Source organism: Caretta caretta, chromosome 1 (genome assembly GCF_965140235.1).
Source record: "Caretta caretta isolate rCarCar2 chromosome 1, rCarCar1.hap1, whole genome shotgun sequence".
NCBI lineage: Eukaryota > Metazoa > Chordata > Testudines > Cheloniidae > Caretta > Caretta caretta.
The window spans coordinates 302,889,846-302,913,565 of record NC_134206.1 but is presented as its reverse complement, the minus strand read 5'-3'; the positions used below and the strand labels follow the sequence as shown (position 1 = coordinate 302,913,565).

The 23,720-nt window shown below is 38.1% G+C and overlaps 2 protein-coding genes across 9 annotated transcripts in view; one reads left to right on the top strand and one right to left on the bottom strand.

Moving 5' to 3' along the window:
• IMMP2L (inner mitochondrial membrane peptidase subunit 2) overlaps nucleotides 1-23,720 on the top strand; it is an 835,235-nt gene that overhangs the window by 402,766 nt on the left and 408,749 nt on the right. The window lies entirely within an intron of this gene.
• The window catches only part of LRRN3 (leucine rich repeat neuronal 3), a 49,723-nt gene continuing 36,008 nt past the window's right edge, over nucleotides 10,006-23,720 (bottom strand). The window contains exon 2 of the mRNA XM_048836068.2: nucleotides 10,006-14,939. Within this exon, the coding sequence (XP_048692025.2) occupies nucleotides 12,452-14,578 (2,127 nt within the window). The 5' untranslated portion in view covers nucleotides 14,579-14,939 and the 3' untranslated portion in view covers nucleotides 10,006-12,451. The remainder of the gene's footprint in view (nucleotides 14,940-23,720) is intronic.

The following is a 23,720-nucleotide window of genomic DNA, read 5'->3' as shown; positions in this document are numbered from 1 at the left end:
TCTTTGCACACTGTTTTATAGAGTTAGAGAATAAGAAGTCACTGAATGAAGTTAATGCCAGAAAAATTTCAACCATATAAAAACACTTCTTCACATAGCGTTTAGTCAGTCTGTGGAATATGCACAAGGTTTTAGTGTCAGATGTTGCAAGTGGGTAATTTTAAAATAAAAATAACTTTGTAGTCATGCAAGCTAAGATAAGAGTAATCGATTTTATTGCTTCAGGGCACCTTCTGGTTGCAGGAATCAGTTGGTCAGATGCATTGTGGGATTTTTGTCTTCCTCTGGGCATTGAACAATGCCAGAGGAAGACCACTGGATTTGATATGGCAAAATCCATTTCCTATATCCTTCTGCAGAAAGCATAAGAGCAACAGAAATATTGATAATTAAACTAGATTAATTTAGACTTAATGTTCCTCATTTCAGGAGTAGCCTTATTTTGTTTGTCAATAAATTGCCATGAATGCTATAGCACTATAAGTAATAATTATTAATGACAGCATCAAACAATGCATTCAGACTTCTCTTGAGTAAACAGAAGTGACTATGTTTTAGAGAGATTTCTTTGTATTGCTTCCAAAAAAAATACATTTCAATCTTTAGTGACGGTGGCTGTTATTAATTTTTTTATTGAAACCATTGCCATTGCAGTGGAGTGCCTCACAAATATTAGTAGACTAAGGCTCACAGCCTCCCTGTGTGGTAGGAAAGTGTAATTGTTGAATAATAATGACCCATTTTACTGATGGGTAAACATAGGTTTCCCTACTATCAATCTTTTGTGTTACCCCCAGTTTCATCCTCTCTCGGGATGCAGGCTGGTTGTCAAAGATGCTTTCTTTATAGCGTTTGCAGCAGAGCAATATGTTTTGCGTACTAGAGGATATACTTAAATATTTCATTGATGATACTAATAATATTTGCACATGGTGAGTAAAGGATAAGTTTCTGGAAGGGAACTAGGGCTTTGAAATTGGGCATATATTCATATATAGTGTATTATTTTATAAAGCAATTTTCTTTTAACTAGAACAGTTTCAGTCATACTTTAACAGGGCACTGAACAACATTAAAAAGCCGAACTTTTAGAACCCCTTCTTAAAGGGAAAGCAGGCTGTGCAGTGTGGGGGTAAGGGAGGGGAAGCAACTGGGCGGAAGGAGCAGGGAATGCTATTTATTATTATTATTTATTATTTGTATTACCATAGTGCTTTGGAGCCCTAGTTTTGGTCAGGACCTCGTTGTGCTAGGTGCTGTACAAACACAGAACAAAATGACAACCCTTGCCCCAAAGAGATTATAATCTAAGTATAAAACAAAGATGGATATAAAATGACAGGGAATTACAAGGAAGCAATGAGACTATACTGGTCAACATGGTAGGCTGTGATCTCAGCACATCTTTAGCCTAGCCATTGTCAAGTTTTTTTTTGTTGGCATAATGGGAAAGGAAAGTTTTAAGCAGGGATTTGAAGGACGATAATCTGATAGTTTTGCAGGTGTTTATGGGGAAAGCCTCCCATGCATAAGAGGCAGCATTGGAGAAAACAAAGGTGCTCGTTTTGGGGGCAAAAATTGGGGATTGGTCCTGCTTTGAGCAGGGGGTTGGACAAGATGACCTCCTGAGGTCCCTTCTAACCTTGATAATCTATGATTCTATGAAAACTTAACAAGTGGGCAATGCAGGCTGGCATCATGGGCCGATTGCAGGTGGGAGTCAACCTTTCAATACTGAATGAGAGATGTTAGGTGGGGTGAGACCTTGACAATGAAGACAAGTATCTTAGAATATGGCAGAGAAGAGGGAAGCAGTGGAGGGATACAACAAGAGACATGACATCGTCAAAGCGACGGGATAGGACACTGGTCTTTGCAGATCATGACCAGAGCTTTGGCTCCACCCCCACTTCCGCCCCCTTTTTAAAATGTAAAAATGTTAAAAACTTTATTCTTAGTCAGAGTCATCTGAGAGATCAGAAAATCATGTCTTGGGAAACAGAGGTGTATTTTCCCATCCACTGACTCATTCTTTTATTGATAAAGATCATTTACAATTTGTGAGTAATGGAAAAATATGTTAAGAATAATTTAAACATATATTTAGGTGCCCTTTTAATCAGTGTGTTGGGTGTTTTTTATCTAATCCAAGGCTTTTGTGTAATAACTGGAGTTATATTTTGGCTGCATGTGACAATTATCTAAACTAAAATATATGTGAGCTGTTTACTAGCATTTAAGCAGTGTTTGCCCAAATGTATGCCAGAGTTCTTATATGAAATGCAGCTACTAGGAAGTAAAGTTTTAACCTTATATCAAGAGAACACAGTATTCATCGATGTAGTAATATCAGCCCAACAGAAAGAACTTGGGTATTATATGTGTTGTATTGAAAAACTGCATCAACAAGACTTTTCAGTCTTGTCTTGGATAATGCCATTTCTGATATCTTAAAACCAGCTACTGCCTTAACATCTTCTATAGTTGGTACCACATTCCAAAGTGAGGTTTACTTTACTGGTACTGCAGATATTCAAATATGAAGATAAGGAAAATAAATTTCAAATCCTGCTCAGCTTCTGTATTTAATAGTTTGAAACTACAATAACAGTGGCTTTAATGCATTGGATTCCTGAAAGATAACTATTTAAAAAAAGAAGCAAAGTTGTGTAACATAATCCCATTTCCCATCCTTGAAAAAATGAAATATAACTATGTAGTGGTTTGTGCTTACAGTGTACAGAATAAATATGCTAGTTAGAGCAAGATTAGGTAGAAAATAAGACAAGAAAACTTCGAAGGGTTGAAATCATAATGTGGTATTAAAATATAGATAATTCTCGGGAAAGTTCTGAATTTGTGTCAACTATGCAGTTTCTGGTCACATAATGTAGACCTATCCTAAACACACAATTTCAGAAAAAAAATTTAGTCAGTAGTTTGCTGATCCATGTGATTTATTCTGCCTTTTCTTTTACTGTGGCAATTTGGAAGCTGTGCATTCCCAAGTACTGTCCAAGTCACTCACTGTGCACTGAGAAACTCAGGAATATAATTTTATGAAACTCAACTGGAACCATTTAGAGCATATTACACAAAATCCTTGGATAAATATGAAGTAAGGCATTCATCATGATGTAACAACCACCATTGTAGAGTTAAGATTGTCACTGAATTTCCACAATAAAACTGATTGAGCCCCCTCCTCTCCTCCCCACCCTCCCGGTCACCTAAAATCCACAAACAAAGAAATAGTAGCCTGAAAATTGGATTATATCTGAAGCTAAATTAAGCCAGGGGCCCCTGAAATAAGACACCTTAAACAGAGGTGTACACCAGAGTCCAAAAAAAGAAAAGAGGACTTGTGGCACCTTAGAGACTAACAAATTTATTTGAGCATAAGCTTTCGTGAGCTACAGCTCACTTCATCGGATGCATTCAGTGGAAAATACAGTGGGGAGATTTATATACACAGAGAACATGAAACAATGGGTGTTACCATACACACTGTGAGGAGAGTGATCAGGTAAGGTGAGCTATTACCAGCAGGAGAGTGGGGGGGGGGACCTTTTGTAATGATAATCAAGGTGGGCTACATGGCTGCTACTCTGAAACCAGAGTCCAAAACATTCTCAAATTTTATTTGCCACCTTACAGAAGAAGGCGGGAGGAAGTGGGCAGAGACAGACAAAAACGTAGATAGATGGAAGTAGATAAATCTAATGTACTGGATTCAGTTCATCAAGATCTAATAGATATGACCAAAGATTAGAATGGACTAAACTTTAAGGGCTACACAATACAGATAAGGATCTATTAGTAAGATTTTAAATAGTAACATCAGACTGGATTGTAATTTTGGATGAGTTCAAAATAGCACAAATTAGCGCTGAACAGCTAAGCTTTCATTTAATAAAAGGAGGGGGGAAATGTAGCCTTTAGCCATATAGCAAAAATCCTTAAAATGTAAATTGAAGTTAATCAGTTAATCTCTCTAAAAATTAAGACACTCAAAAAGACTAATTTAATAGAAAGTTTTTTCTAATACTTTTTGGCAGATTTTAGTTTCAGAACAGAAAGTAGAAGGCATTTAAAATTAATTTTATTGCATTCATCCATTTGACAGGGACCATTTCACTTAAGTGAAAAGTCAGTTAAGACTGATTTTATGGTATTGCATTCCAAACTCTAAATTTTTTTTAGAAGCAAAGTTGTGTGTAAAACAATTCCATTCTCTATCCTTGAAAAGCTGAAATTTAAGTACTAGTGTGATTGCCTTTTACACTGCCTCCTTTCTCTGATTTGAGATTCCTCATGCCCTTTTTGAGTCCCCCCGCTAGCCCCAAGAACCTAAGGCCTCCGAGTGTGCTCACTTCCTATGGAACTTAGGTAGACGGTAGGAAGTGGGTTAGTGTAATGGCAAATCATGGAGCTTGGAGGGGAAGGACATTGGTGAAGGTGACTATAGGTAATTCCAGTTGGGTGGGGAAAGTGGTGGAGGAGGGAGAGCAATGGGAATCGGAGCATATGGAGATAGTGGAAAAGAAGAGCATATGGCGGTGGCATAAGGTGGTGGTAGAGTGGGGTAATGCTCCCCTTTTGCAGGTCCTTTGGTGAATGCCTATGATCTTGGAAAGTTCAGCAGCACCCCACTGCCCTGCTGTGAGCCTGAGTGTGATTATTGAACCAAGCCTCATTAAGCTTAGAAACAACAACCATCTTTAATGATTCAGACCCTTATTAGGCATGGCAGACCCTGACAAACTTAAATAGCATTGTCAGATCCCTGACAAGCCTAAACAGGATCATTGGGAGACAGCCTATTCTACTTATGTTCATCAGCAGGCCAGTGATGTCATTTTATTTTGGGAGCTTAGAATCTTCCTTAAGACTTTCAGGGAGACAAGAGGGTTTGGTTGAGCACTGGAAATCCTAGGCTTTCAGGAATGTGTGTCTGGGGAGAGACCTCCATCAATTTCCATGCGGGGCAGCACAATGAGCCCCTTCAGGATAGTCTGTGACTTGTACACTTACTCACATGGAGCTGTATTCTCTGCACATCCTATTAGGGGACTGCATGTGAAGAAAGAGGAGAGTCACAGGAGGGGCATGAGCAACACCTCTGATTGGCTGTTTCCCATAATCCTCTTGCTCTCCCCTTTCAGTAGGCCATATAAGGCTGCTACAAAGTGTGAACCATGGAAAGTCTGCAGGAGAGAGGCTTCACTCCTGCATATCATGGAAGAATAGAACTTTGTGTCTGTAGATCTTATGAAAGAGGCATTTGTTAAATAGCCTGCTCCCACCTCTGCATAACATTTCCTGTTCCCCTCAGTCCTAGGTTAGAAATATTTTTGAAAAATTAGAAAACACCCAGACAAAAACTTTTGCTTTTGAGTTGAGGTTTCAGGTGATTTTAAGCATATACTATCTCATGAGCATTGCGTTAAAAACAACCATTAGTTGTGTGTTTGTACAGCTCCTAGCACAATGGAGTCCTGGTTCATGACTAGGATTTCTAGGCACTCTGGTAATACAAATAATTAATCCTATTAATACTGATAGAAATTAGGAAATTAAAAATAAAGCTTTCACTACTTAAACAAGCTGACTCTCACTCAACCAGCCACAACTTTAACTGCACCATTGGACTTAGAGCAACGTAGTAGTAGCCTAAAGAGGAAAATATTATATAGGAGTTTTTAAAGTTAATCTTGTAAAAATATGCCCAATGCAACCATATGTAAGTGAAAGTTTGAGGAAACAAGGCAATGAATGGAGGCCAATGACTATATGATTTATAATGGTACCATAGGAATCTCCTTAATGAATGTCTTTTCAAGATTTTTTGTTAATTTAGTTCTTAAAGGAGTTCAGTGCAAGTGTGGTGTAAAAAGCATTAATGCCATCATTTCTTGGCTAATTTATATGTGTGTGTGTGTGTGTGAGTGTGAGCAAGCATGCATGCACACACTCGTGGTTTGGAAATTGATGGAAGAATGAATGAGACCTCCAAATATTATGCCTTTTTGCTTTAGTGGTGTTAACTTGTGCATTGTATTGTGTTAGCTTTTGCAGCTCAGCTCACTTGTGTTGTATCTGCTGGAATAGAGTAAAGTTGTGGTCGCTCTTTGGGTGAGAGTCCATACCTTGTTTGAGAAGTGTAAATTTAATTTTTAATTTTCTTTCTAATTTTTCTTTTTTAATTCAGAAATTCATTAAAGCTAATGAATTTACACTTAAATCACAGATATATACCTTAATACCATATTGTCAAAATTGTGAGTGGAGAATGTACTATTGTTTGTAATGTGGTTACCGGCTCACTGGGCACCTCCTATGTACTACATACCTATGCACTGAACTGGAATCTTCTTTAAAAAATGGGGAGTGTATCTGCTGGAATGAAATCCTGATCTATTAAAATCAATGGCAATTTTGACTTCTCTGGGACCAGGTTTTCACCTGTGGGTCTTAATCCATCACATTGTTGTGCAGTTAGTGGACAGGAGGGAGGGTAAGGTTTGTTTTGCTCTATTACAAACATGAGTGGAAGCTACTTGTAGTCAGAGACTTGTTTAAAATCTTAATGAGCTGAAATGAATCTTAAAAGCCTTGCATGGCCTCACCCTTACGCCCAACCTGGAGTTGCAGCTCGCAAGAGATGTTAAGAGTAACAAAAAGGGTTTCTTCAGGTATGTTGGCAACAAGAAAAAAGTCAAGGAAAGTGTGGGCCCCTTACTGAATGAGGGAGGCAACCTAGTGACAGAGGATGTGGAAAAAGCTAATGTACTCAATGCTTTTTTGCCTCTGTCTTCACCAACAAGGTCAGCTCCCAGACTGCTGCACGGGGCAGCACAGCATGGGCAGGAGGTGACCAGCCCTCTGTGGAGAAAGAAGTGGTTCGGGACTATTTAGAAAAGCTGGAGGAGCACAAGTCCATGGGGCCGGATGCGCTGCATCCGAGAGTGCTAAAGGAGTTGGCGGATGTGATTGCAGAGCCATTGGCCATTATCTTTGAAAAGTCATGGCGATCTGGGGAAGTCCCAGATGACTGGAAAAAGGCTAATGTAGTGCCAATCTTTAAAAAAGGGAAGAAGGAGGATCCTGGGAACTACAGGCCAGTCAGCCTCACCTCAGTCCCTGGAAAATCATGGATCAGGTCATCAAGGAATCAATTCTGAAGCACTTAGAGGAGAGGAGAGTGATCAGGAACAGTCAGCATGGATTCACCAAGAGCAAGTCATGCCTGACTAATCTAATTGCCTTCTATGACGAGATAACTGGCTCTGTGGATGAGGGGAAAGCGGTGGACGTGTTGTTCCTTGACTTTAGCAAAGCTTTTGACACAGTCTCCCACAGTATTCTTGCCAGCAAGTTAAAGAAGTATGGGATGGATGAGTGGACAATAAGGTGGATAGAAAGCTGGCTAGATTGTCGGGCTCAACGCTTAGTGATCAATGGCTCCATGTCTAGTTGGCAGCCGGTGTCAAGTGGAGTGCCCCAAGGGTCGGTCCTGGGGCCAGTTTTGTTCAATATCTTCATAAATGATCTGGAGGATGGTGTGGATTGCACCCTCAGCAAGTTTGCAGATGACACTAAACTGGGAGGAGAGGTAGATACGCTGGAAGGTAGGGATAGGATACAGAGGGCCCTAGACAAATTAGAGGATTGGGCCAAAAGACATCTGATGAGGTTCAACAAGGACAAATGCAGAGTCCTGGACTTAGGAGGAAGAATCCCATGCACTGCTACAAACTAGGGACCGAATGGCTCGGCAGCAGTTCTGCAGAAAAGGACCTAGGGGTTACAGTGGACGAGAAGCTGGATATGAGTCAACAGTGAGCCTTTGTTGCCAAGAAGGCCAATGGCATTTTGGGATGTATACGTAGGGGCATTGCCAGCAGATGGAGGGACGTGATCGTTCCCCTCTATTCAACATTGGTGAGGCCTCAACTGGAGTACTGTGTCCAGTTTTGGGCCCCACACTACAAGAAGGATGTGGAAAAATTGGAAAGAGTCCAGCGGAGGGAAACAAAAATGATTAGGGGACTGGAACACATGACTTATGAGGAGAGGCTGAGGGAACTGGGGATGTTTAGTCTGTGGAAGAGAAGAATGAGGGGGGATTTGATAGCTGCTTTCAACTACCTGAAAGGGGGTTCCAAAGAGGATGGCTCTAGACTGTTCTCAGTGGCAGCAGATGACAGAACGAGGAGTAATGGTCTCAAGTTGCAGTGGGGGAGGTTTAGGTTGGATATTAGGAAAAACTTTTTCACTAGGAGGGTGGTGAAACACTGGAATGCGTTACCTAGGGAGGTGGTGGAATCTCCTTCCTTAGATATTTTTAAGGTCAGGCTTGACAAAGCCCTGGCTGGGATGATTTAGTTGGGGATTGGTCCTGCTTTGAGCAGGGGGTTGGACTAGATGACCTCCTGAGGTCCCTTCCAACCCTGATATTCTATGATATTCTATGATTCAAAAGCACAGGTTGAAAGGGGTCTGAGAATGGGTGCATCTGAGGAGATATGGGTTTAAGTGCAACCCTTCACATCAAAATGAGGCACGTATCTACGTGCCACATGTTTGGTCTTACTTCTGTTTCTGAGTAGAAGTAACTTGATGGCTGTGCAGCCGTACTCTCTTTAATGCAGGTGTGGATTTCCTTAGATCCCTGTTGTGCTCATCATGCTTCATCTTGTCCTTATAGGCACAACTGTGTGCCCGTACTTTGTAAAATCTAGAATTGACAAGTGGGGAGCCTAATTTATGGCAATGTTTGAGTTTATTCTGTAATTGTTTAAATAAAGTGACAATGTGGTTTTTGCACATACTTAGTTATGGGGTTGTAACATTCTCATTCTGAGCCCTGGCCTTTTTTTGTTTAATTGCTGTTGAGTAGTTAATACATAGATCTCTGCCACCATCTTAACATAGAGCTACTCAAAGAAATATGATCTGAGAAAAAATGTAGCCTCTGTAATAAAACCCTGAAACAAACTTCCTGTGAGTAAATATAAACATTAAGATCAGATACAAGTTTTTAAATGATCCCATCTCCAAACGATTTTCCCATTTAATGTTTATGGTCAACAGAATTTCATCAAAGAAAATGTGACTCTGCTTATTCACTTTCCTGTAGTTTCAGGAAAATCTCAGACTAAAGCAAATTTGCACTCTGATGGAATCCTACAAAACTATAATGATACTGAAATTTATGATACCTGTATAATGGGATAGTGTTATTTTCCTTAGTGTCTAAATCAACCAGTATCATTTGTTTCCTACTAGGAAACCCTAAAAGTTACCATCAAAATCCAGGGTTCTTTAAACTTTCCACTCCTTAGATCAAATCACAAGAGAGAGATCTTTCCTGGGACATCCCTGCTCCCAACCCCCCTGCTCCCTACCAACCTATTGCTTGGTTCTCAAAACATTTAATTCTACGGACCACCACAAAGAATTCCGCAGGTCTCTTGTGGTCCATAGATCCCACTTTTAGAATCACTGATCTAATGGATAAATCTCATAGTCTTTATGCAGGTAATACTCCCATTGAAGTGAATGGATATATGCTCATTTAAGGATAGGAGTGCCTTGCCCTATTTAAAAATAACACATAGCATTTTTTGTTGGTATACATCAAAGTGCTTTTCAGTGGAAGTTAAAGTTCATTAGAACTGGGAAAAATGAGATGTGGAGTGGTGAAGTGACTTGCTCAGGGTCACACGGGAGGTGAGTGGCAGAGCCACTTTATTGTAAGGAATTTCTCCTTCTCACAAGAGATTTTCCATCTGAACAGCTAGAAATAGAGTTATCAATCTCTAATTTAAATGTTTAAGTATATTTTCAAAATTGGTGTGATTTTGACCAACATTTAGGTATTACATATGTCAGGTATCAGGGTTATAGGAGAGAATGAATGCCCTCCTAACTAGCCAAACAAACATATTTGCTTCACTAATAGAAAGTCAAGACTAGATTTTTAAATAAAGAGCATGATGATTTGGTATGAACAGATGTTTTTATTCAGCTGAAACAAAAATATTTTTTTTCCGTTTCAGTGCTTATCGTTAGGTGTTCATTTAGTGTGCTAGTTCACACCATTGTGCTGAGTTACTGTTGCTTGAAACAAATGAGATTCTCACCTCTGAGCTGTATCAGTAACATGTTCTAAGTGTAGCTAGATTCCAAAGATTAACATACAAGATACATGAGCAAGTTCTTGCTGACCTATACAGTACTTGCATTGTAATAGGTCATATTTCAACTCCTGTGTTTTTGATAAATAGCTTGGCTCTAAAAGCTCTGTCCAAGGTTCTGAAACCTCTTATGATATATGAGCATGTCTAGCTGATAAATTCTGATGCCAGCCTGTGTGTGATAGTGATTCATCAGGTTTGTAAAATTTGTGTTCAGCAAAACGTATTGAATTTATAAAGATCCAAATTTGGGATATTTTAAAATTAGTACTGGCGTGTTCTCCTTTCTAGTTTTAAACATCTTTCTGAAAATAACTTGCACATGCTCAGAAACAACTAGGATTTAATCAGAAAGTGTCAACTTTAACTTGAAAGTAAGTTATTCATTTGTAATACATCAAATGAGATGATTTTCTGTATTAGGAATGCTTACAGACCAATGGCATTATGCAGCAGGCCATGAATAAGTGGAAATGTTAAATGTCTGTTTGCTAGTGGACACACACAAAAATGAACAAGAAAGCACTAGAGAATTTCAAAGTTAGGGTTCTGACCTACACAAATGCTGCCAATAATTCCAGAGAAATGTTTCTTTCAGGTGAATTCAGAAAGATAAAATCTATTTGATTACAATACTTTAAAAATATTAAAGCATAGTAAAAACCAAAATGCCTTTTGTCCTATTTTTTGTTTCACATGCAAGAGACTTACATGTTATTTTAATAATTTTTAATTCCCTAAATGTACTGTTTTCATTCCCTAAATGGAAACTCCATTTTTCCTTCTGGCTTAGTTCTCTGTATTTGTATACACAACCACTAACTGGAATATGGTATCAATTTTGCTGCTAGGTTCTTCATCTGTCTCTACCACCTGGAGGTCAACACTCCTTTAGCATGTCATATCTCAGTTTTGGACTACTTTTTTCCACTGAATCCAGGAATAGTCAGATTTACTCCATCCATATAACAGAATTAGGATTTAAATTTAGAGTCAGCAACAGTGTCCATTTGCTGTTTCAAGGCCCAGCCTTACTCCTAATGAATACAAGGGGAATTTTGCCATGAAGGCCATTGTGAGTGGGATCAAGCATTCATTTTATTTCAGTGTACATCATTCAGTTATTTGCATGTCACATCTTCAAAGCTGGAGAGTTTAATGAACCTTTAATTGGTGGTGGTTGCTGTTGTATCAGAACAGAATTGTGCAGACCCATATAGAGATCCTAAATGTCAACAAGATTGCTAAGTTCTGTTAAAAATTGTGCGAGTTTTCTGTGTACCAAGAAACGTAAACTTTAGACACTGTTAATAATTAAATTGGCCTTTTTATTGCAGCCAAAGTATTGGATTTACATTATTTGAGTCTAATAATTAAATCCAATCTTCAGGCACCAAGTAAAAAAAATAAATCTAATTCGCTGACAGCAGTAGGTCCCTGTATGTTTCTCCTTTGGGTGAAGAGAGGTGTGTGTGTGTGTGTGTGTGTGTGTTTTAATGACCAACAGGTAAAATATATAGTTATTACTTCTTAACCATATGGATAACTGCTTTATACACGTATTTATTGTGTTGTTTATTGCTGTTATACAGCCTAAAAAAACAGCAAAAATTTCCTATGCGGTCAAGCCTGCATTTCAACTGGAAAATATATAAAGAGATTTATAGAGAGAGATTTTATAAGACATGAAAATGAATTTGTTTATTGTCAGAGAGGAGCTCCCAGATGGATTTTCTTTTTTTAAGAAACAAACAAGCCAAAAACTCTTTTGATTTTAATCAAAAATGTATTTTTCCTCATAAAAAATGTTTCACATACTCACTGCGTCTACTCTACAGAATTTGTCCATTTCATTACACCATGTGTCAATTCTAATTTATCTGGTCACTGCAAAAACACGCTGCTAGTGTGTGTAATACAGCACAGGAAGAGGTATTGCTCAGTTCTACTACTCTTACTTAAATAAAAAAAATACAGAAAATGTTCTTGGCTACTTGCACTGTATTCCAGACTGAAAAGTCACATGGAAGTTCTAAAAAAATGGAGTAATTGTATTTGGTTGGCACAATACCCTTAGAAGCCAGTTAGTTAAAAATCTTATTTATGCTGAATCAGTACATATTCCCATTTGTCAACACCAGCAGCAATGCCCAGACTTCTGATCTCTAAAGAGTAATACTTTTTTTGTCTTTTTATTTAGCACAACTGCAGTCTTGTGCTTTTCCAACATTGGTGTTTACATTGATGTTTCATGACATATTCGTTGGTACTCCTATCACAGTTGCTTTTACTTCCAGGGCTGTGCTTTTGTCTTTGCCAGTGTCCCAAAGACTGATTAGAGGAGGATAAAGTTCATTGAGTGAAAAGGATTGTTTCTTCAGGTAATTCCTTAAATAGCTGTGTCCTGCATCGCAGTTAATTTCTTGTGAGATGCAACTGTAGAGATATACCACACAGATGACTCCCAAAAGAACTCCAAGGCAGGCAAGGAATCCTGTTATGTTTGTCTTTTCATAATCTTTCACTGCAAGGTCCAATCCTTTTGTGGTGACATTGACACATTGTTTTTTATTCTGCTGGTAGATGGTGGGAATGTCTATACAAATTTCATATTCAGTTGATGGATTTAGATGAGTAAGATTATACACCTTTATATCAGATGGAATTCGAACACTGTGTGCAGCCGGAGAGTTCTCGGTCTTCTGAAATGCAGTCCATCTAATGCTGGATTTCAGAATTTTAGAACTTGCTTTCCAAGACACCAAAATAGAATTAGATTGCACTTCTTTTATTTTAATCTTCAAAGATCCATTGCTGTCTTGGGGGAAGGAACCATCCACTTTCATCATAACTGATTTTAAATCTGCTCCAACTAGATTAGTTGCTATGCATGTATATAGTCCACTTTCTTTTTGTGTAACATCACTTATGTCTAATGTTCCTTCAGAATGGACATAGTATTTATCAGTAACCATATTAGGCAAAAGTTTGCGACCTGATGGTGTTATCCAGTATATTTCAGGTTCTGGTTCTGCTGTTGCTCTGCAGTGTAAAGAAATATAGCTGCCAGTTTCTAAATCCAGAGTTGAGGGAAAACTTTCAGGCGCTATCAGTGGGAGGCAGATTTCCATCATTTCCCTAAAGTGTACCTGCCTCACATTCTGGCCTTGAAATTCTGGAGGATCCACACAAAATAATGAATCTGGCTCCATGAATCGAATGTTGGTTTTATTCATGTTAATCCAGCGGATGACACAATCACATCTGATTGGATTGCTGTGTATACTGATTTCTTTGAGGTTAGGCAAAGAGTCTATTGTATTGCGGTATAGGGCACTAAGTGCATTACTATTGAGCATGAGTGATTCTAGCTTGGGAAGTTTATAGAAAGCGTTTGGATGGATGTATGATAATCTGGGGTTATTGGTAGCTTCTATTTTTCTTAAATCTGGCAAATTGTTAACAGCAAGACTATCTATAGAAATTAGTTCAGGCATGTTATTAATTCCCAATTCTTTTAGGTGCAGCATATTGCTAAAATCTCCTCTTCGTATTCTGTTAATGGGATTCTTATTTAGATCCAAAAATTTGAGATTTGTAACCTTTTGAAGAGCAACATGGGGCACTTTAACAAATCTATTGTCATAAAATGAGATGCTTTCTAAATTGTTAAGGCCAACCAAAGCATTATCAGGTATTTCAGTGAGATTTATGCCTGCTAAAACCAGGCTGCACAGATTGATAAGAGGCTTAAAGTTCATTTCTTCGATTCTGATGATTGGATTTTCCCCAATCATGAGAATCTCAAGGTTAGGAATAGCTTCAAACCACTTACTGTTGATCATCTGTAGGCTATTTGAATTGAGATGAAGTCTGAGAAGATTATCAAGGCCTATAAAAGCTCCTGATGCAATTGTGGAAAGCAAGTTGTGATTAATATAGAGTTCTTGTAAATTGTTCAGTCCAGACAGACATTCTTCAGGCAGCTCAGTAAGTTTGTTTTCCTCAAGGTACACCGAAAGAAGCTGTGGCATCTTTCTAAGGTTAATATTGATCACTGAGGATAAATTGTTTTGAGATAAATCAAGACCAGTAAGGTTCACTGGGAAATCTACTGAGTGTTCAATTTTTGCAATGTTGTTTGTCTGTAGAAGTAGAACCTGTGTGTTAGCAGGCAGTCTCGTTGGGAAATTAACAAGGCCTAAATCATTACAGTCCACTGTTGGAGCTTCCATGTATATGGATCTTGGGGTAAACCAAGGTCTGATCTCACATGTACATGACTGAGGGCAGTCTACCTTTTTATCTACAGCTTGTACAAATGCAGTGATAGCTAGGCCAAGTAGGAAATGAATTTTGAGTGGCATGTCCTTCATCTTAGCTCAAGTCTTCAGAAAAGTAAATGGCCCTTAAGGATACCACAGATGCTGTTTTTAACTTCAGTAAGAGCTAGTCATTTGATAAAACAAATACTTGCATTTGTCAAATGATGAATGCCAAAGAAGCACAAAGACTTTCTTCCTGAAAATAAGTGATAACCTCGTAACCACCTTGTCCAATGATAACAGGCATGCTGTGGAAATGAAGGTCACTGTCTCCTTGATGCCATAAAACTGATAAGATTTGCGATGATGAAGCATGTATAGATGGTCATAGAAGATTAAGCAATTCATTTATTTACTAGTATTAACTTCAGATCCCATGATTGATTAGTGTTGGCAGGAATGACAGGATGACCTAAAATATAAGAAGAGGAAATAATTAGCCATCTCTCTATAATATTAATTATTGCACATAAGAAAATAAAATGGCTGTGGTTTCTAGAGTATTGCAGTGGCATCTATTCAGCATAAATAAAGTTAATATAGTAATATGTCTTGCAGCTTGTCACTAGGGTACTTAGCTCTCCAGCAAGCTGAAGTTCCAAAAAATAAAAAACAAAATATATCACTGAGATTTTTCCACATATTTCAGGCTATTTTAAAATATTTTTCTTTCCTACTGTTATCACTAAAAGCAGACTCTGCTATATTGGCTTTGAAAACTTAACCACTGAGCTAAATCTTGCAGAGTATGAATGTTTACTCTTTGAACACAGAGTTTATAAATATAAAGAACACAATTTATATGTAATCAAGGAAAAAGGAACAGTTGCATTAATATACACCCAAAATGAGTGCATCCTGAGACATGCCCATGAGATATTTATACAGTAACATACAAAATTGATAATGCCTGTGTTTTATCTTTTCCTAATTGTTTTATAGCTGCTATTCTGGGAGCAAGCTTGATTTTTAAAGATATAATTGGAGGGGAAAGTGTACTTTGTAATAAATTGTTTGTCATATTGGAAATTCAATCTAATTACTGCCCGTCTTATTTTTACTTGAAAAATCTTACATTGCATTAGGATAACAAAGGGAAAGTGTCTTTATTGCAGTCAGGGAAAAAAAAGCACACTTAGCTGATAATGCTTTCAACTCAGAGTCTGAGCTCCACCATTAAGGTGCCAAGTCTCCGCAGTCCTCACTGACTTCAGTGGGTATTGAGGGCTCTCACTGCCTTCTGAGCTGTGCTTATCTTGTAGAATTATACTTTAAAATATAGCCTGTCTCCAGATGTGTGGTAGCTCTTTCCCTCTTAAAGAAACTGCTTTGAGCACATTCAAAACTATAGTGTGAGAAAGTTCTGATGTCTTTATGCATGAAATGGGACACATACTACTGCATTTATTTTAAAACAGCAGACTGTGTACCAAAGCTCACCATACAGTGTCTGTCTCTGGAATCAACCATACCTTATACATTTATTTTTCACTTTGTCTTTTACTTCTAGTATTAAAATTCACAATGGCATAGTTTACAAACACTAAGATAAGGTCAGTGCTTCATTGATATTGATAAATGCATTTTGAAATGTCACTGGTATGGACAGACGGAAACACTCCACACTTGGCAAAAGGTTCCTGTCTTCAGAGATGTAAAGCATATAAAATCTGAAATAGCATCTGATTTGGCTGTTTTCCTGCCATTTGTTGGCACCAAGTCCTTATCTATAAAACTGACTTTCATGTTACAGATAACTAGTATGTGTTCTGCTAGTGATAAAAGCTATCTCAAATTAAAATTGCTGAAGTAAGCAAGAGAGGCATACTGCAATTTCTCCATCCTTTCCTTTTTCTGCTTTAGAAGGAATGCCGATTGATCTTGTGTCCAATCCACTTATTTAAGATCTACGTTACTGCCTATATTTTCCTTTTTTTAAAATATTTGCCTTCTGTTTCTTATTTGCATCTTATCCATTCAATACTGTATATAATTTTAGTTGCTTGCATTAACAAATATATGTGATTTTTTTTTTTTGTGGTACAGTGATGGCTCTTAAAAAGTTGTCAGTTTTATTTAAGAAAAATAGATAAGGTTGCTTTAGTATCTTCAGCATTCTCTTCAACTTCCTCATGCTTACTCCAGCAAATACCTTGATTACTGTAAATACCATAGTTAAATAACTGCAAGTAATTAATAATTATCTAAGACATTTGGCAAGTTTTTGAGGTCTGCTCTTTGAATACATGTAAAGATTTTTCATCACTTAACTTTACAATATAACTATATTAATAAAATGAACAGAAAATGTGTGAGCTAAACATACAGAAAACAGTCTGCTGCTTTGGAGTTTTATAATACATTTTTACGGCAATGGTCCAGATCATCCTGAAATGCAAAGAAACCCTGGTACAAAATAAGATAATTAAAATATAATCTGTTCCTTCATTTCTTGAAATGAGGTAAACTTTAGATTTACAAAGAAATAAACATATGCCTGGTCAGTTAATTCTTGTAACTATGGGCTTATCTAGATGGAGAGTTAGTGTGTGAAAAGCTGGGTAGTTAAATATACAGTGCACTAGCATGCTGCACACTAAGTCTCCAGGTGGACCCTACTACCGCGTTCTAACTGCCTAGGTAAATCCTCACATTACTAATTTATAGTCTGGAAGCATAATGGAATAAAATCTCATTCTGTGGGCAAGTTAGTGACAGAAAGGTAAGGAGATATCATTTGATTCAAAAAAATCTACAGAATCATAATTTCAATGAAGTCACCCTCTGAGGCATGGCAGGGGGTGGCGCTGTCACACACACCCCCCCCCCAGCTCCAGCTCTTCTGGTTGGTGGAAATTTTGATAATACAATGTGGTCAGAAATGTGTTGAGTTGGGTGTCATTCAAAAGCCCTTTTTTCATGAGCACCCTGGTATCAAACATGACAAATCTAGAACAAGTATGTAGATATAAATTAGAGAAAATGTTTTAAAATGAACACTTTTAATTATACTTTAACATAGGGATGCATTGCCCACAAAAAAAAAAATACATTGATTTTGGAAATCTTTGAGAAGACACCTAGCCTTGTAGGGCTGAAAACGTTTATTCATCAAAGTCATCATTGGTGTCGTTTCCAGCTAGGCACAACTGCTAGACATGTTGTCACACTGAGCCTCATCCATGCCACACTTGTACATCTTCATACAAGGCAGGCTGTTGGCCAAATATTTGTAGAGTGGTGAGCATCTGGTCTTTGCACAGGAGCATTTTATTAACTGAAGGATTGTTTAAGGAGTGCATGGTATTTCACGCATAACTGCTGTGATCAATCCATCCTGCAAGACCCATCCATACCCTATGGTGGGAGGGGAGTAGTTTTGGATGTGCTTGATCATGTGGAGCCACTATATTGCTTGATAATTTGCCCTCTTGATAGCAGACATAAATGTACCCTTGACGAGTGGCAGTTTTTCTCCAGATACTTCTTGGAAAACATCCACCAAAGTAGGTCTACATGTGTCATAATATTGGTCTTCAAATGGTAAACTTGGCATATGAATGCCTCCTGTGCATTTATTACCTCATCAGTGTCTGTCTCAGCTATTCCGAGCACCTTCAGAACAAGGAGAGAGTCTTTGGAGGCTGAATCAAAGGCCTTCCAGTAAGATAATTTCCTTCCATTAGTGTCACATCCTGAAAAGGAATGGAAACCTAGTAGTGCTTTGAATGGTGCAAGTGATAGGAACACATCTCTGAGGAATCTAAAATGATTCAGTTCCACAGCAACAGACACTAAAACAGAATATTAATGAAGTCTTGGGTAGTGTCTAGTACTGGAACATCTATGTCTTGTGAAAAGATCTAGAGTTTTGTAGCACCTTTCTCTGTGGCAATGATCGCATGCAAGATAATTTTAGTGTCAGTTTCTCATGGGAATTATGAAGAAACTCCACTTACCAGTGTGAGGTAGCAGCTTCATTTTGCCATGCAACAATGAAATTCTTTGAGCAATTTTTCGCATGTTGGAGCTTTTTCCTGCAACGTATGCAGTTAACTAGACCTTCATTGGAGTATCAGACAGTGACTTCTTCATTGTGACACTGGAGATGTTCATGGAGTCAATGATTTTGTACTGGACAGGTGCAATACCATGGAATCTCTTCTTTTTGGTAATACTTTAATTGATTCCTCTGCATACATGTTAAACACAAAGTGGATTTTGTCATTGGTCCAGTATTTTCTCTGTAGCTTCATAATGAAGTGTTCAGCCAAGTCTTGGCAGGTATTAAAAGTTTCTGGTTTGTTGAGAGCTCATACTGCAAGTGTACCATTTATGATTGCTTCACTGAAAGGTCTCTGCTGGCATAAATTACCCTCACACAGGTGTCATCAGGTGCTGGATTAACAAAAGTATGAATGTGCATTAGTTTTCTTTTGGCCTGGCACATATGCATTGTTCCACTGCATTGGAATATTAATTGTGTTTCCATGGAGAACTTGTACTTTCCCAAAGTGTTATGTAGATCAACATCATGCTGGGATCTCAACCTGACCAGGAGAAGAACAAACTATGACATGTCTGTGGTTAGCTCTGTAATTGCCCTGCTACCTTCATTCTGACATTTTTCTTTGCATTTGAGCACAACTTTAGTTTGTTCTTTTTGATTGGATCCCATAGATTGATAAATTGCCATTGGTAAATGCTCCCCTTGTCAATGGCAGTTTTTCTCTTTTTGTCTGTTTCTTGGAAAACATCTGCCAACGTTCGGTAAAGTGCCACCAAGCATTGTGTTTAACCAGCTTCTCCGCTTTAGTATCCACCAAAGATCCAACTACTAGTGAATACTCTTTGGCTCCCCATTGATGCCTAAAAATGACTAAGACCAAAGTAAAAATAAGGACTTTGTAATAAATTACTTTGGGATTGTTATTCATTATGTTTGGTAATGTATGTAATGTAACTCTGTGCATACCATTTGCAGTTGGATTCCAGTAATTTCTGGCTGGATGCTGGCATCTTAACCAGTGCCTCATTACAACTCTTTTGTTATAATAAACAAAGCTGATAATCAGTATCACTGAACTGCTTCTTTTTTTTTTGCCAGTGATAGCAAACCAACTTGGAGCACTCCTTCCATTTATAATCTGTAGCATTAAAAAAATTAATAAAGTACCATATTCTAAGCATTAGCTGATAACACACTACTGTCAGTTGAGGGCCACAATTTAACTTTGCAAAGGTTTGACATGTTTGTATTAAAAATCAACTTTTTAAAAATTATAATTTAAAACATTTTCTCAAAGATATATTTACATAATTGTTCTAGATTTGTCATGTTTAGCACTATTGTATTTTTTGGAAGGAAAGAGCTTTTGAATGAAGCCCAACTTGACTCATTTCAATTGACATTATATTTTCAAAATTTCTATCAGCCAGAGGAGTTGGATGCGGGGGTGGAGGAGAGAGGGAGTTCCCCCCATCATGCTGCAGAGGGTAACATCATTGAAATTATAATTCTCTAGATTTTTACAAATCAAATGACACCTCCCTTACCTTTCTCTCATTAACTTGCCCATGGAATTAAACCTACTACCAGACTGTTAGGTCCCAGTCCTGCAAGCTGATGCTTGCATGCAAACCCCTGTTTCTGTGTACTGCCCCATTTACTAATGGTCCATCTGCAGGGATCAGCTTGCAGTGCCACGTCCTTATAACCAAACTATGTTTCAAAATGCACAGACACAACTCCCTATGTTAAAAGCAAGGCTAAAAAGATGGGCCCAGTCCAAAATCCCCGCTTGGGTAAACTTCCTATTGATTTCTGGTATTCTACTTAGGGTTTTTTATTACAATAATTTCTGTGGAATTCAAACCTTTTTATAAGGATGAAAAATGCAAAACTAAACTAGTAGTATTTGAATAGTCATTGGAAATTTTACCTAACTGAGGCCAGATTCACAGAGGGCCTTAGGGAAGTCCCAGATTTAGGTGCCACCAGTATTCGTAAAACTCCCACTTAACTGCTGCTGAAGTGTATTGGTGCCTAAACTCAATTGGTGCCCAAGATTTTTCAGTAAAACTTCCCTAGATGCCTATATTCCTCACTCTGGGAGCGTGCACTGCTGCCTCACTCTAAGCAGTTGGATACCTAGCTCCCGCCTGAGCCCCAGAGCAATCCACATGCCTAAGCCCCTTTGTGAATGTAGCCTTAAGGGCTACTCTACACTATCAGTGCTAGCTCGGTGCAGCTATACTGATGCAGCTGCGCCACTGCAGCACATCTGGTGAAGACGCTTTATGCTGATGGGAGAGAGCTCTCTGTCGGCGTAATTACTTCACCTCTGCGAGAGGTAGTAGTTATGTCAGTGGGAGAGCATCTCCTGATGACATAGTGCTGTCCACACCAGCGCTTAGGTTGGTGTAACTTGTGTCACTTGTGGGGGTGGCTTTTTCACACCCCTGAGCAATGTAAGTTATATTGACACAAGCAGAAGTGTAGACCTGCCCTAAATGACCTCAGAACTGGGCCAAATCAGTGTTGTTGATAATCATTGAGTCAAGCCACGTCCATTCATTTTCCCCAAAGACAATTATACTCCTACAGTTAGTGTAGGGGTTAAAATTAAAAAACAAGATGCAAACTAGGGGGACTAGATTTTTCTCTAAGCTTTTGTATGGCTAATTCTTTAACTTGTCATTTGAAAGCAATTATTGTGTTTTGGCATTTGTTTGTTTTTTCCACATGTTGTTACAAACCGCTCTATCACTTGGATAGGAATTGCAGGAAATCTAATTGACATTGTTCCACTAGAGACTGACACGATTGATTGATTTCTAAAAACCTGTGTGAGAGGTAACCCAAGGACTGGTTTCTTTGTTGTGATTCAGTGAAGAGTACAAATTCAAGTACCACTTTCCCTTGAGCTGAGAAAGTATTAAAACATGTTTGACTCATTTAGTAACACTTACAGTCACTTTTAATATACAGTCACTCATCCCTGTACTCAGGCCAAGCAAGCACTCAGTAAAACAATCTTTTTGCTCATAGCTTATTTGAACTTCTTACACTTGATAATTAATTGCTCTATAGCGGGGTTAAAACGGCAATGGTATGAATACCATGGCTGAGGATGTCAAAGGAGCCTAAGTGAGTATATCACCCATCTTTCACTGAGATTTAATGAGTTGGGTACCTGCATCACTCAGACTCCTTTGAAACGCCCAGCCAAAGTGAGTTAGGTGCCAAACTCCCATTGGAATTCATTGGGAGTTGGGGGTCAAACTCACTTAGACTTTTATGAAAATCCCAGCCATATCTGGAAGGGAGAACCAAAAACCTCTCTTTTTGTTTTATTATAAAAATAATTTTCATTTAGACTAGGTAAAATCTTTCACCTGAGGATCACCACACTCTTTGCAGACATCAGTTCAGACTCACTTAGGATAAGTGTTGTTATTCCTTTTGTACAGGACATTGAGGTACGGAAAGATTGTTCTATAACCAAAGTCCAACAGGACACCTGTGGCAGAGTCAAGGAAAGTACCTAAAATACTTGACTCTCAGCCCTGAGTCTTAACCACAAAACTCATCCTTAGCAGATACCATGTTTCATTTTAAAAGGCATGTGGTTTTGGTTTTGAATAATAATATTACAATTTTGACAGCTTTGAAAATGTTCCTGGGCAATTTCTGTATCTGAAATGGAGTTATTATTTATTACTAGTATCATATTAAATATTTTATCTAGTACTATGCGTGTGCAGGGTGCTTTACTTAGTGCCCATCCTGGAAACCCTTATGCACGTATTTATTTTTATGCACATGAGCAGCCCCATTAACTTCTGGGTTTGCACAATCAGGATCATAATGTCTAGGACATGGTCTCTGTCCCAAAGTCTGTCTGACATCTAGCTCCTGCAACGACTTACATTCATGCTTTGCTTTTAATACATGGGTAGTCGGTTTGATTTTAGAAGGATTACTTGCATGCGTCAAGTTAAGCCTGTGTATACGTTTTTGCAGGATTGAGCCTTGATTAATCATGAGAAGAGAAGATGCTCAGGTAATAACATGGGTGGGGGAAGGAAATAGATAATGTACAGAACAAGACTATCGGGGCGTTTGGGTGGTAAAGTGTATGTCAGGTTAGCGGGTTTTTTAAAAAATATAATTACATTTTTATGTATGACTTCAGGTACCATAATGAATGGGAGAGCAGCAAATCCCTGGATTCCTAATGTAGATTTTCTGGTGCTACACTATGAAACCAAACCACAGAATCAAGTTGTGCAGCATTCATGCATTATGTATAAAATGATATGTAGAAGGTTAAATGTTTCTTACTCCGGCCACTGTGAACTTTCTTTATGTCAACTGGTTGTATTGATTTTTGGGTGGGAGGGGTGTTGGGTATGATTATTTTCTAACCATGAACAGAGGTGTACAAGGGACTTCAAAGTCAGGAGTCACCTGCAATTTACTGTTTAAAAAACTAACCTGCATATAAATTGATATTTTGCATTCAACATTAGAGTGTGAAAATTCCATTTTCCTTTAAAAAATGAAGCCTTACTGCATTAAATGTTTATATTGGAAAGTAAATACTCTGTAAGGCTTCACTTTTGAAACGATATAAAATGTGCAGCCTCTTTAATGTTGTATGCAAAATACCACTCTGTGTGTGTGTGTGTGTGAGAGAGAGAGATTATTGTACCTACCTTCACGTACCTACTCAAGGCAGTATTGGATGAACTATGAAAATAGATACCCAGGTATACTGGGAGACTTCTTGTGAAAGCTAATATGCCTCTGGCAAAGAGATTATCCAGTACTATTACCTGTCAACTAAAACTCATATACTGAGGAATTATCAGGTTTGTCATTTTCTTGCTGTAGTGCAGTTAGATGCTTCCTGCTTAATACAAATTTATTAGATATGTAGATGATTTTATTCTAAGGTAAGAGTCTCCTGAACACCTTGACTGGTACTCCCTGTCTCCATTAAACATTGCCGATAATAGTAAACAAAGGGTACTCTCCCTACCCCCTCCAATTCCAATACAAATTCCAAACCAAAATTTTCCTACTGAAAATTATCATTTTTTGGTATTAATTACTTCTGATTTTTTGAAGCTGAAATACTTTGGTAAATTAGATCTTTGTGCAGCCCAATCTGGAGTTTTTGGGGGA